This window comes from Pleurodeles waltl, chromosome 6, assembly GCF_031143425.1.
Source record: "Pleurodeles waltl isolate 20211129_DDA chromosome 6, aPleWal1.hap1.20221129, whole genome shotgun sequence".
NCBI lineage: Eukaryota > Metazoa > Chordata > Amphibia > Caudata > Salamandridae > Pleurodeles > Pleurodeles waltl.
The window spans coordinates 997,205,278-997,219,726 of record NC_090445.1 but is presented as its reverse complement, the minus strand read 5'-3'; the positions used below and the strand labels follow the sequence as shown (position 1 = coordinate 997,219,726).

General features: G+C 41.3%; 1 protein-coding gene across 1 annotated transcript in view; it reads left to right on the top strand.

The window, feature by feature from the left end:
• ASAH2 (N-acylsphingosine amidohydrolase 2) overlaps nt 1-14,449 on the top strand; it is a 302,407-nt gene that overhangs the window by 54,953 nt on the left and 233,005 nt on the right. The window contains exons 3-6 of the mRNA XM_069242459.1: nt 465-548; nt 3,949-4,103; nt 8,721-8,870; nt 13,373-13,549. Of these exons, the coding sequence (XP_069098560.1) occupies nt 465-548; nt 3,949-4,103; nt 8,721-8,870; nt 13,373-13,549 (566 nt within the window). The remainder of the gene's footprint in view (nt 1-464; nt 549-3,948; nt 4,104-8,720; nt 8,871-13,372; nt 13,550-14,449) is intronic.

Genomic DNA, 14,449 nt, shown 5'->3' with positions numbered 1-14,449 from the left:
GGTCATGCCTGTGGGGTCTACGACCTGAGCAAGAGATTGGACATGCACATTAAATAATGTAGGGCTCAGAGCGGAACCCTGTGGGACCCGTGGGGTAAAGGGTAAGTACTGGACTTAAAAGGGAGGGCAGTAACTGGAAAGGAACGATCTGATAGAAAAGAAGAGAGCAAGCCCGGAGCTGTCCCCTCAATACTCTGCAACCGCTGTAATAAGACCTCATGAGACGCTGTGTCAAAAGCGGCGCTCTAGCCTAACAGAATAAGCACTGATGTACGTCCTTCATCCAGAGCCCAGTGAAGCTGCTCTGCGACTGCAAGTAGAGCAGTCTCCCCACTATGCTGTGGTCTAAAGCCTTTCAAAGGGTAACCCTTTGATTTTCACATATTTTCCCGTCCGACTGTGGGTGTTTGTTATATTCTATGATATTTAAGTAAACATATGTTTTCTCTGCTTGTTTGCTCTAGTTACAGATGTTCCAGCAACATGGACGACCCCTCCGAAGGCCACCACAACAACATCAACAATTTCCCAAGCCACACGACCTGACGGTAATTTCACCAGTGTCTTGATAGAATGCAACTTAAAAAAATAGCCCTATGGTTCAGCGAGAAGCCTGTGTTTCCCATGAGCCTTCACAATGTGGTGCGAGAGGCTCCCACAAGTCTCATGAGAGTGAGCACTATGATTGGCCGGCTGTTAGTGTTTTAGAAATAAAATGGCCAAATTATTTTTTACTGTGAGAAATTGCAGATGATGTGGAAATGAAGTAAAAAAGCTGCAAAAATAGGCTGCTGAGAGGCATCCTGTACCCCAAGATTTTGGCAGAAGGCCTGCAATGTTAAAGTACTGTGTTGAAAATAAATCTATATTAAAAAAAATATATATGATCATGTGGGACTCTCGTGAGAGTCGGATCCTGACTAGTAAAAGGGAGTAAATGAGCTGTGAATACACTCTGCTAGGAGAAATGGATATTGTGTACCTTATTATTGAGAGGGTGTGTGTGAGATATATGCACTGTGATGAATAAAATGTTATTTAAAAAACAAATGTTACAATCTCACTGATGACATTATCCAAGTTTTGTTTTCCCATATATGACTCTTTAAATTACTATGGCATTAGAGGTCTGACAGTAAGTACAAAATAGCTCAGGAGAATATCAGACAACATTAGTGGCATCACAGATACAACTCCCTCAGGTACTGAAAGAAAGCATTATATGCAACATTAACCCTATAGCATACACTTTAAATGTAGCATAGTTCAAGTTAACAATTAACCACCGATACATGGGAAACCCACATTAGGTATGGAGTCTGATCTATGTACACCTGTTCCAAGAAAGCCAAAATAGGGAATGCTAGTTTCAAAACAAACGCCCTACTACAGACAGCTTTTATCTGTGTCAAACTCTTGACAGTGACTGAACCTACATTAAGAAATTAAGTTGATATGAGTAGAAAAGAGGGTACTGTTAACAATGTTTACTCTATTGAGAGAGTTTATTCTGTACCACACGGTTTACAGGAGTGAAACTCTCAGGAGAAATACATAACAGAGTATTAAAAACTATCTACTAAGCATAGTGTACACTCTATGCAGCAGTTGTCAAAAATACACTATTTCCTTAAAATAACCAAGGACTGGAAGTGCTAAAGATCATACTATCTGCAGACTTCATACTGAGGAGAAACCTTTACAGATAGCCCATCATGTGAAGCAAAACAAGCACATGTACATAGCTGAACACCTGGTGCACACAGTCTTCTATGTTACGTAGAAATTGTCATCCTGAGACAATTCTGTCTAATAACTCAAGGCTGCTTACAATACTTAATATGCTGTATGTAGAATCTTTGCCCTGTTGCAAACTTTTTGTGCAGAACCAAAACACTTGTGTAGAACATGCTGAACACAAGTTGTCAACTGTCAGCTGCACACAGAGCTACCCTCCAATACAGAGATTTATAATGTGTTGATATAGTAGGAGCACATACATTTTGTAAACACTTACACCCATTAGCAGGACCCTGGTTGTACAAAAATAGATAGAAACGTAATATGGTAGTTGCTCACCACATGTAAACTATAAAACAAACTCATTGGATAATGCCATCAGTGATGTAATCAGTGGTCATCAATTATGTCATTTGAGGTGTCATCAGTTATGTCATAAATTATGTCATAGAACGTCATAAGTGATGTCATTTGTTAGGTCATACGCAGTGCATTAGTGCTACTAACTATAACTGCTGAGTTTCTGTGGTTTTTTTGTACTTCAACACGTTAATGTTGTCACTGAGAAATTGAGAAATTCACCTAACCATAGCGTCACTTTAACACTTGGTGTTTTCAGTGAATACATATCTATATCTAGATAGATAGATAGATAGATAGATAGATAGATAGATAGATAGATAGATACTGTAGATAGATAGATATGAAAAATATGAAAAATTAACTCTGATTTTTTCCTTGTTGTTCTGTTGCGTCAACAACTTCTTGATATGCGTGACATGAACAATATGGATATGTACACATTAGCTGTCCATAACAAGATATGCACCTACTTGCTCTAAGGGTAGAATTCATGGATGAATAATTACTGCTTTCAATAGATACTTGCACTGACTCCTAGAGATCTTTAGAATGCCCCATTCTCTTTACCAGGTACATTTTGATTTCTCAGCTCTTAAGTCAGGAACATGCCCTTTGCATTGTGGTTAGAGTTAGGCTGAGCTTGGTATTGAGAAGTTTGCATGATTGGTTTAGTTTATCCACGCTGTTTGTGGGTAGGGATTTTGAGTCTTCCATGACGATTACCCTTCTGCTGCGAGTTTTTGTGTGGCGTTTTATTATGATAAGTGCTGGTAAGGGCACCTTGATCAGTAAAACGGCAGAGCATGATCTACTTGGATTTTCAATGATTACTTGTTCTTAGTTTGTAAAGCTTTACAACTGTGGCAGTAAATGCACGATAAGAACGCACTGTGATTAAATGGGTGGATCCTTGTTAGATCTGCAATGTCACTGGGGTCTGAAGAGCCCGATGCACCTTGGGCTGGTGTGAGCCACTATGCAGCTGTCCTGTATTTCTTTGCAGCTACAAGTAGTGGAAAGGCAGCCGCCACCTGAATGAAAATGTAGAACCCAGATGTGAGGTTTAGATGGCGAGTGGGGTAAGACCCACTGTACACCCAAAAAGAGCCACCTCACAGAAGCAGGTAGGGGAAGAGAGGGGAAGTCAGAGCTCAAAAGACCATAAGCCTGCAAGAGAAATGGACACAGGATACCCAGTTGCGGCTCACAGGGTGCAGAAGGGGTGGGATGGTACGTGGAAGGGGGAGGGGAAGAATATTATTATTATTTTTTTTAAACACTTACCTGTGCCGCCGCCGTCACCACAGTACTGCTCCACTCCTGCAGACAAACTGTGGCCAATCCTGATGCTGCTCAGTGCAGGGCTCTCCGAGGCAGACTGGGAGCCTGTGCATGCTCTCGCCAGCCCGGTAACGCAGTGCCTGGCTGGAGAGAGCCTACTGCGCATGTATGTTTGGCCGGCACAAGACAGCCAGCAAAACGCATGTGCTCTGAGGGGGAGTGCTGTACAATCCCCCTCACAGCTCGTCAGCCCTGCGGCTCCGGCCCATTACAAGAAAATTATAATCAACGCATCTTTTTCTTGTAAAGGTTTTATAACTGCTAATGAGACACGGTGTCAAAAACGGCGCTCAGGTCTAACAGAATAAGCACCGATGTACGTCCTTCATCCAGAGCCCAGTCAAGGTGCTCTGCAAGTAGATCAGTCTCCCCACTATGCTGTGGTCCAAAGCCTTTCAAAGGGTAACCCTTTGATTTTCATATATTTTCGAGTCCGACTGTGGGTGTTTGTTATTTTCTATGATATTTAAGTAAACATACGTTTTCTGTGCTTGTTTTCTCTAGTTACAGATGTTCCAGCAACACGGACGACCCCCGCGAAGGCCACCACAACAACACCAACAATTTCCCAAGCCACGCGCCCTGACGGTAATTTCACCGGCTTCCTGATTGGTGTTGGCCGAGCTGACTGCACCGGCCCCCTGGGAGACATCCCCTTGGTACGCCTGACACAACCCTGCTTCATTGCCTCTCTGTCTACTTTTTGCTTTTGCCAATGCAGACCTTTTACGTTTTACGAACATATAATCTCACTACAATGTGCATGATTACAGACGATGCCAGCGGGCTCTGTCATAAACAGATGCGCTCCAACTCAAACTGCTAAATAATTCATAGGAGGCAAGTGGAGCACTCTCTTTCTCTGGAAGGCATATGCCCGCACGTATCAGTTTTATATCCTAGAATATCTTATTTACCATTCACCTTCCATCTGCAAAATGCTATAAACATCGTTACATTTTAGAAAACATCCAACAAAGCTTGGCAACCGTGCTGCGAGACTAAATGAGCTGAGCTCGCGGGCACTAATGGGTTTATAAGAACCGTCCAACCTGTTGCTTTAATGGAGCAATCACCGGATCATTAGCAGCGCGGCAAGCAGCCAGGAGCGCAATCTCCTGGGCTAGGAGCTGGACAGTTATTTATTGTTACCCATGTGAAGCCATCTCAAACTCCGCGATTGCGACTGACCTAAGTCCTCATAGAGGCCATCCCTTCGTCACGGGCCCGAGATATGGGAGATCCCCTTCTCCGTCTGATAATGAGGGCCCAAAAACATGCCATATTGACAGCAATGAACGAACATACTCATTGATTCTATAGCGAAAGCTAACGCAGAGCCACCATGAATAAGCCGGGTTCTTTATACCATGGCCCCGTGCCCCAGAATACCGGCCACAAGAGAAGCAGTCCCCCCACTCTACTAAGTAAGCATTGGTAAAGCCAATAGATCTCCCATTTGGGACTGATTGGCTATACCAGTTGCTTTTGGCGATGCTGTTCATCGTCGGGACGCGGCAGCAACGTCAAAGTAAAATAATCAAAAAAGACAAAGCAGTTGTGTCGTTTCACTGTCAGAACACATGCACGGGCAGAAGAAGCGGATGCCATTTACTTTAATGTTTTATTTACTGATCGAAGATGGCGGAAGACACCTGGATCGATAAACAAAAAGAAACATACAGCAACACATGGAGGGTAGAGAGGAGAATTAGAGAGTAGGAAAACACATGCACTCCTGTTGAGTGGATAAGCATAAAGAAAAAGTAATTCCCTAAAAGTGAACAGTGGAAGAAGACAAGTAAAGATGCTATGGTCCAGGGGAGGAACAAAAACAAGATGGACAAGACAAGCTATCCAATACGAAGCAAGCACAGAAGAGTAAAAGAGAACCAACCAAGGGTAAACGATGTGTGGGTTGACTAAACCCCCATTGTAAGATATTGATATGCTGACAATAGGTGGTTTGCAACTAGACAAATGGTACTGATTGGTATCTCGACTGAAAAAAGATCACCTAAGCCGCCCAGGCCAGAATTAAAACCAATGATCCAAAGGTTACTCTGACATTTCTGTAGCAAATGCATTAATACACATACTTATCTTATTGTCTTATACCTTTATTATAATAAATTAGACCATATGAATACCACACAACTAAACTAAAGTCTCTTTCGCTGCTGTACTGCACCAACTCGATGTGCTCGTTTTAGCAATCTGTGACAGAAGTTGAGCTGTCAGCACAATTAGGATTTAAACCAGCGTCATGTATGCTATTCAAAAGTTGGCAGCAAGTGTATTTTCCCACTGAGATATTTCACTGGCTTCCATCTCTGTTATGCCAATGCTGGCGGTAGGTCCATAATGTGAGTTACTGCTAGCCTTGAAAGTCGAAATAACGCAGGTCTGGCCCACGCTAAGGCGAATCATGACTGTGTGTAATAGAAGCCATGACATCCTGTAAATTCGAGCATCTGCAGTGTAGTTAGAAAATGCTTCACCATTGAATCAGGATAGCCCTGAATCACGAACCCCATTATTGTCTTGCATTTTTTACACCTGGAAATCTACTTTAGATAATAATAGTTTGGATCCAGACAGGCGTGCTCCATACATGTGGACTCTGCAGGGTGGTTTCGAACAATGGTGGCAATTTTGCTCTCCTGCTGAAACTGGAAAGTGGAATAGCCCTTGCAGGCTAAGGGGTAGCATTGGTGTAAATAGGAAGCTTTGGGTGAGGTAACTGCTCCTCCTAATTACAAACGCTGCTCACTTCATTTCTCTCTGATGATAATAATGATAACATGTACTGATGTTCTGCGTTAAAATGATCTTTAAAGCCATTCAATCCACTTCTGGGGTATTTTATCTGGCTCTGGAATGTTGGCGGCTGGGTGAATCCATGCGCAACTGAAGCTATAATTATAGGCTAAATATAAAATCACTGCAGCAGGTGCACAAACACACTGCGTCACCATTTTATTGGTGTAACTGCAAAATATAATAATAGTTTGGAGTGCCTGGATAGGGACCAGTGCTGGGACTCAGCTAAACAATAAGGGATGCCCATTTGCAAGTCAAGCCCATGCAAATGGCCAGTTATTTAAATATCGCATTATACATGTACTCAGCATGTTTGTCAATGCTCCCCGCTTTTTTGTGGATATCAGACCAGACGCACAGGGAGACTGTATTGTCTTGTATTGCATTGTAATGTCATTATATAGTGTTTACTACTATTGACGAAGCTTTGAAATGCTTTAAACCAGGCATCAACCTGGCAAAAATCACAGGAAGCAGTGCAACTATTATCATAGGGGTATGAAGGAATGTACAGGCTCGGTAATGCAAACACAGACAAGGAGATTCTGTAAATGCTGGAGCAAATGTCTTCTGATGTTTACCAATAAAGTTTGACTGACAGTATCAGTTAGAAGAGCAAAGTGGGATCTGTTTGGATGTCCACGGTTTAGCACAGCACAAATGGAGACAAGGACTGAACCTAGATTATGATTATTTCTTCCCAGATTGTGTGCATCAGGGCACAAGACTGGGGATTGCTTCTTGATAATTGAGGCTATTTATTTCATGTTTTTAATAAATGATTTAATTTCAATATCAAGTGTTCTGAAGGTGGTCCTCACACAGCCATTGTGTACTGTAGAACAAAGAAGAGGAAGGAGGGATAGCTAATCTTGAGTGAGATTGGGATTATAATGTTCCTGAGCCAGCGGAGGGATAACTAATATTCCTGAGTGCAAGATAAGATACCTAATGGCTTTGAACAAGACTTTTAACAAGAGCTGATATTTAATGTTTACAAGTTTAGTAAGAATTCTGCTTGTGACATGACACGTTTCATTTGGGCCAGGTATCACATACACCTTTTTATGATTTGCCCATCACCACTACCTACTCCAAAGGCACTGCCTTCTTTAGGCCGCACCCACAGTAGACTTTATTTTCTGGGAGGTAAATCCTAGTTAACAAGTTCCTTGTTTGTGATGCATTCATCCCTATCAGCGAATTAAAGACAAAGGGTTCTAACCATGCGGGTTACATATAACATGACCACTAGGACTGTGTCAAGGTCATGAAGAGAGGAGGTCACAAGGGTGCTGTGGTGCAACAGGAGTGCACAAGTGTTGCACATTTACCTCAGTGGAGCAGTCCAAGAAGCACATCTCGACTGTTCCAATTTTTCAGTCCCCAAACCTACTGAGTCATTTCCTCCATAGGCATTTTCTGTGTAAATGAGGAGCTCACGTGATAAGGCCCTATTTTGTGATAAATCGTGACTGATAAGAGGTACAAACAACGCTTTCTCTGTATAAGAAATCATGCAGAATTCTGTCTCATTTTGTTTTCTCTTAAATTATTCATAAAATATATCTTTTCGCTTACACTGTCCTTCCCATACTGAAACTGGGAAAATTGCAGAACTCTCTGTAGGAAGCCCAGCCAACTCCACACAAAAGAACCATAGTGCGGTAAACAAGCTTTTGTCCTCGATTCAGAGCGCAAATATTTCCTTCACAGAGTAGAGGCACCTGCAAAGGCTGTAGATCTCACCTTTGAAATTTATTGGCGGTATCAATGGTTTTTAGTGATGCGTTGCTGATGATGTGCAGCATGGCTAACGAAAAAAAAGAAAGAAGCGTGATGATGTGGTTGTAGTGTCATTTGTTTTCTTTTTTAGTTACAGATCCCAGATAGATCTGTAAGTACAAAAGGAGAGCAAAATCGTTTTTTAAAATCCTTCAATGGAGGTGAGACGTGGTAAAGGAGCTATGCTCCAGGGCTGGGCAAGCAACTCAGAGTAACAATAACGCCAACCAATGGTAAGAAAATTGGCAGGCTTTGAGCCTATGTAAGCTCTCAGTAAACCAGCAATAGATCTGTAGCAACCAGACAGCTGCACTATCTGGTAGGCTTGACCTTGTTCAATAAACCAAATTAATATTAAGCCTTATTTTTTTTAATGAAAATGTATTTTTCGCATGCCTCTCTTGTCAATCATGCCTGGCATCAAAATGCTTCCCACAAAGGCCAATCACTGTGCAGTGTCCTAGCCAATCAATAATGCAATTTAGAGCCCTGTAATGGGGTGTGAAGTGATACATAAATGGTACAATACCATATATGATTTTAAATTGTCATTTACAGTACTATGTATACAGACATATGTCATGGATTGTGTTCATAAGATTTGCCTCACGTATATAATCTCACATGTTAAAAAGTCATAACATGGCGTCCTTTGATTTTGGCTATAGATGGGCTACGCTAACCCAGACCAAGTTGGTGGTGGTCTGCACACGCGTCTGTTTAGCAGGGCTTTTATTGTGGCCGAACCTGATGATTCCAAAAGAGTTGTCTTTGTAAGCGCTGACATAGGAATGGTCTCTCAAAGATTAAGGCTGGAGGTAAGTGAATCAAAAAGTAAAATTTTGTATTCTAAAGATAATTTAATCGTAGCGGGGTAGCGATCAGTTGAGTGTGTTGTATTGATTTTCTATGGTAATCTTGAAGTGGACTATGCTGGTATTTACAATATTGTATTCTATTGTTTATATGTTTTCAATGTTGTGTCCAGTGCATGCCTCAGTGCCTCCATGTGCTCTTAAGAAAGGATGAACAATGCAAGGCAGGATGGGCACTGCTAGGGATTCGCAGGGCATTAGTTATTTGGAAGATGTTCATGTAATAGATCATTATTGACTTGCACCTAGCAAACGGACTTTAGCTGAAAACAAAGACCCATAAGCGATTTCAATGATAACCCCTCCATGCAGAGCTGATGAAGATACCAGCACCTCAAAACTAGTTGTATTCCTCAAACAATTTCCCATGCCTCAGATGTCATCATTACGCTCTTTGTATTTACATTTCACCACACATCCGCAAGCCCTACTTCGAGGTCTCTCACTTTCTATTTGTGCACTCCTTCTCTAAATTCAGTTCGTGTTGACTTCTGGTCCTTCTTGTCATATAAAGTCAGCTTGGAAGTCACATCCCATGTTTTTCACCACTCTCTACACCCTCCCCCTTTGGAAAGGAAAAACCTTATTTTTGGGGAACAATAAACTAAATTGTTCCCAAAACAACAGCAAATTGGTTTCCTGAAAAAATATTTTTGCACAGAAATATCAAATTTTCTTTTTTAGCAAGTATAGATTAATTGCTCAATCATCAATGTATCACTTCCATCAGCTGCTCACATGGATTGTTGCCACACATTGATAAACACTACCTTGCATGCCCATATACAACCACCTTATGGCATAGTGGCTCCATCTATGCCCCTAAGATACAAGCTTATTATGATAGGGCCTGACATATACCACTGATGATACTGAGACCATTACGCCATGGATGACCCGAAATAATGCAAGAAATTTCCATCAATATAGTAGTGCCAGTATTCTGCCCCCAGTGTTCACTCATCTTTCAATGAATGGCCTTAAAGTGGCAATCATCAATGTGGCAAGGGTGGCCCAAAAGTGCTAAGAATGACCACTAATATGCCTGTACCAGCCTTTTTGACCAAGGAGTGCACCATCATGCTGTGGATGGGCCTGAAATGGCAATAATAATCGCTAACATGCAAGCGCTGCGAATGAGCACCGTCTTGTCAATTACTACAGGAAAGAAAATGATGATTATTATTATTGTTGTTGTTTTTATTATTACTACTATTGTTATATTATTATTATTATTGTTAATAATAATAACAATAACTATAATAATAATAATAATTATAATAATAATAATAATAATAATAATAGGGATGATGATGATAATACCATTAATAATAATAACAATAATAATAGTAATACTTTGCACAATACATTAACCAAGTGATCTATCATCTGTTTGTGATTCTCCTGAACCTCTCCAGCAGTGGGTTCAGGAGGTGGGGGCTGTTTCCCAGTGACCTCGCTCCACCCTCCGTTTTGCTGCACACACTGAACAAGGGCATGGTGAACAGGTCGGCAGCCTCATCTCGTGCCCCCTTCCATCCCGGTTTCACACTTTATTTACTGCAGCAATACTCAGCTGTATAATCCTTTCGAATTTTTTTCAGTTCCCCTGTAGGTATTCCTCGCAGCTGAATTTTATGGAACTATCATTCGGAGTAATAAATCATTTAAAAACATTCGAAATACTTAATATTTCTCCACTGTGCAGCTGGTGCACGTGAGTAGCACATGTTGCTTGTTCTGGCATGTATTGCATCTGAGGGTGAGTTAGGGGAGGTTGAAAGGGCCCGAAGGGGTTTAGGGTTGTTCACCCTCTTTTCCAAACTGAGACTCCACGAAATGGCAAACGTAGCCTTGAGGCAAAACGCACAGAATAGGAAGAGCCACAAGACGCCCCGAACCGATAGGAGTCTTTCGAGAGTTGAAATGTCCTTGAAGTGGGTGATACCACTGAAATATTGACCTTCACAGGCTATAAAGCTCACACCCAAACTGAATCACCTGATGCTACTTACTGAACTGAATGGGGCTCCCTTTATTGATTCACAGAGATGAAAAGCTAATTTGACCTGTCAGAATTACTTTGAGAATTGTTGCTTGCACTCAGGTAGTTGCAGGGAGGGCTTAACCCACGGAGCTATCTTCTCTTTCTTCAACTAGTAGCCCCAAACTCCTCTAATTACCAACATGAACCAGGACTGGTGTTTTATCAGTTGTGGACACTATCCTGCGTGAATGGTTCTAAAACACCAGAAATTACCACCCTATATGTTAGGAACTGGGGACACCCAGCACATACATGCACTTACGCTGGAAGCACATACACACACGCACGCTCTGTCTCTTGATGTGACAAGTTGTAAGATCTTCTTAGGGCTCACCAGTCTGGTCCACCTTGGAAACTACTTCAAGCAGAGGCATGCTTCTTGTTTACAAGTGTTCAGAAGGTAAAACCCGGAGACACCCTTGTTTGCATAGAGCTAGAACGCAAACATGAATCTTGTTGGGAAACAGCAAAATTCTGATTGCCATTTCCTGAAACATTCCATGGAGCGCAAATCGGAATTATGCACTGTTTGCAAACGGGTTTACTCCAAATTTTGACAGTTATAATAGTATAGGGTAAATAGTATAGGGTATGCAATTTTCACAAAGGCAAGTAGCACATGAACAGTTAGCTCATGGGGCAATGCAGTCCAAATAAGAATCCCCTTTTCAAGTGCACATGGGAGTTTGTACCCAAAATAGAATTAGTCCCGTAGATCGATGCATCTCCTTTCAATGTAATGTCCCAGTTCAGTACCAATCACCTTCATCAACTAGATTTTCCAAATTTAAAGCCCTTTTAAAATATTAAATTGGCTTAAGCTAAAACAGTAATATCAATTTTACAATCTTACTAATCATGCCATGATTTTAAAATCTTACATACATCAAGTCATGTGAACATTTCTTTATTTCATGGAGACTCACAAAAATGAGGGAGTGCGCATGTGTGGCACACTGATCTTCATTGGAGAAGATGGAGCACCTCCTTTCACAGTGTGAGCACTGCACCACGCATCCGTCTGTTAGTTCTGTGAGTGCACAAACCAAATCCAATAATTTTAGACCTCCCACCACATAGAAAGAGCATAATAGAACGTACAATAGACAGAACGCAAATAAGCTCAAACTGAAAAGAAACATGCAGATCTAACCTCGGCAGTGAAAATACATCCTGAGTAAATGACAAATCTCGTCGAGAATAGTATCAGAATTCTGGATAATATTTCAGATTTTATTTTTCTAAAAGAAAATTATTTTAACATTTTTATGTACCATTTTTGTTTACATCAAAAAAATCCTAAAAAAATGTACACAGCACATGATATAGAACTTTTAAATACTTATTGTAGATGATGGTTTGAGTGAGCGTCCATTTACAATGCAGCCCACAAAAAAGTGGCAAAGGCCTGCATTAAATTTTAAGACATTAAGGGCCCGATGTACGATGGCCTAACGTGGTCACAAACAGCAAAAATCACATTTTGCGACCGCAAAATGGGCTGGTACAATGTGCCATGCTTATTTTGTGAGTCGGTCGCAATTACCGACTCACAACTCAAGGGAACTGCCTCATTAATATTCACGAGGCAAGACGCAAAATGCAACACTTTTGGGAATGGACACACTCACAGGGATGGTGGCCTGCTGGGGTCAGCAGACCACCCCACCATGTCTTTGACTTCTTTTTAAATAAAGATTTTTTTTTTTAAATGCAACCCGTTTTCCTTAAAGTAAAATGGGACGCATTTAAAAAAATAAAAATGAAGCGTTTCAATTTCATTTTTTCAGAGCAGGCAGTGGTCCCACGGACCATTGCCTGCTCTGCAAAAATGTTTGCTCCCACATCCACAAAGGGGAATTTGAAATTGGCGTTAACTGCAATTGCTTAGCGACCGCATTCAGGGTCACAAAACAATCATACATCCCACTGAGACTTGCAATTAGGAAGAGATGCCCTTGGCATGTCCCTTCCTAATTGCGACTCACAAACCTATTTTGTGATTCAGTAAATAGATTACCGAATCACAAAGTAGCATTTGTACATACCAAAATGCTTTATTCTATATGCAAACGGCCCAATTCTGCGAATTGGGACATTTGTGCACAGAAAAATCCTTTGTACATATAACCCTTAAAAACTTGAACCTAGGGAAATCACTTAAACATGGGGAGGAGATGCGGCCTAATGGCTAGAGCTGATGAACCAGGTTCGAGTCCTGGTGGTTGCTCAACATCCTGTGATTCTGGGTGGATCACTTAATCTCCCCATGCTTAAAAAAAAGAATCTGATGTGTAATGTAATCTAGTGCTTATGCCTTAGGTCAAGTTTGAGATATATGTATAAACTGACTTATATAAACCGCAAAAAGAATCAAGGTAATATTTATTTTTTCAAGGTAATGGCGAAATTGGAAGCCAAATATGGTAACCTCTACAGGCAGGACAACGTTATACTGAGCGGCACCCACACTCACTCCGGTCCGGCTGGCTACTTCCAGTACACTCTGTTTATAATCACAAGTAAGGGATACATCCAACCATCTATCGATGCAATTGCTGATGGAATTGTGAAGGTAAGAGCAGTCCAATTACATCGTCTTTATATTTTTCGCCTTTTAGTTTTTCTTGTAGTAAAGAAGATGCCTACACTTCTTGAAAGAGCTGTCATGAAAAACCGTAGCATGATAAAAATGTGATAAATATATGGACAGAGATTATATGGTAATATGTAAAACTTGCAACATATTCCTACCCGGCAGAAAGTGCCCTACAATGTAAATAAGGGCACACACTGAAAACAAATAGATTGATATAAGTAATCCAAATACAGACCTGATCAATTTGCTGCCCTGTGCTACATTATGTAACTGGACACGCTCACCAGGGGCTTTGTTCAAAGACTTTGGATGTGCGCTAAATCTCTCTAGTTGGCAGTCGCACTCGCCACTTTGAATTACTTTTTGGCGCCTTTCCTCCTTTAGTGGGGCTTGAAATCGTTTGCAGATACCTTCAAGCTCCTTGCGAAAGGTTGGGACACTGTAAATGGAGAGACATTGAGTAGAGTCAAAGTTGCACCAAGACACCCGCTGCCTAGATTGAAGACAGGGCAGATGGCTTCCACTGACATCCTGTCTCTGACTGCATTTCCCTGTGAAACCCTTCATGACCAGTGGACCAGCCATCCCAGCTATTCCCTTTTGGAAAGGAAAATCATATACCACCCATAGATTAACTACAATGTAAGTTTTCTAAGGAAAGATCACTTCCCTATTAACTGTTTGAAAAGTTTCTGCAGCCCTGCAGTAAAGCATGCAACTGGAATTCCTTCCAGCAGGTTGTACAGACTTTCATGCTCAAGAATGTAATGTCCTGAGTCCTGGACAGCAGATAACAAAGACACAAATATAGTACTAAGTTAAGCATTAGTATACTCGCCTTTGCTATTGCATCTTCTCCACTCCTCAAGGAGCTTA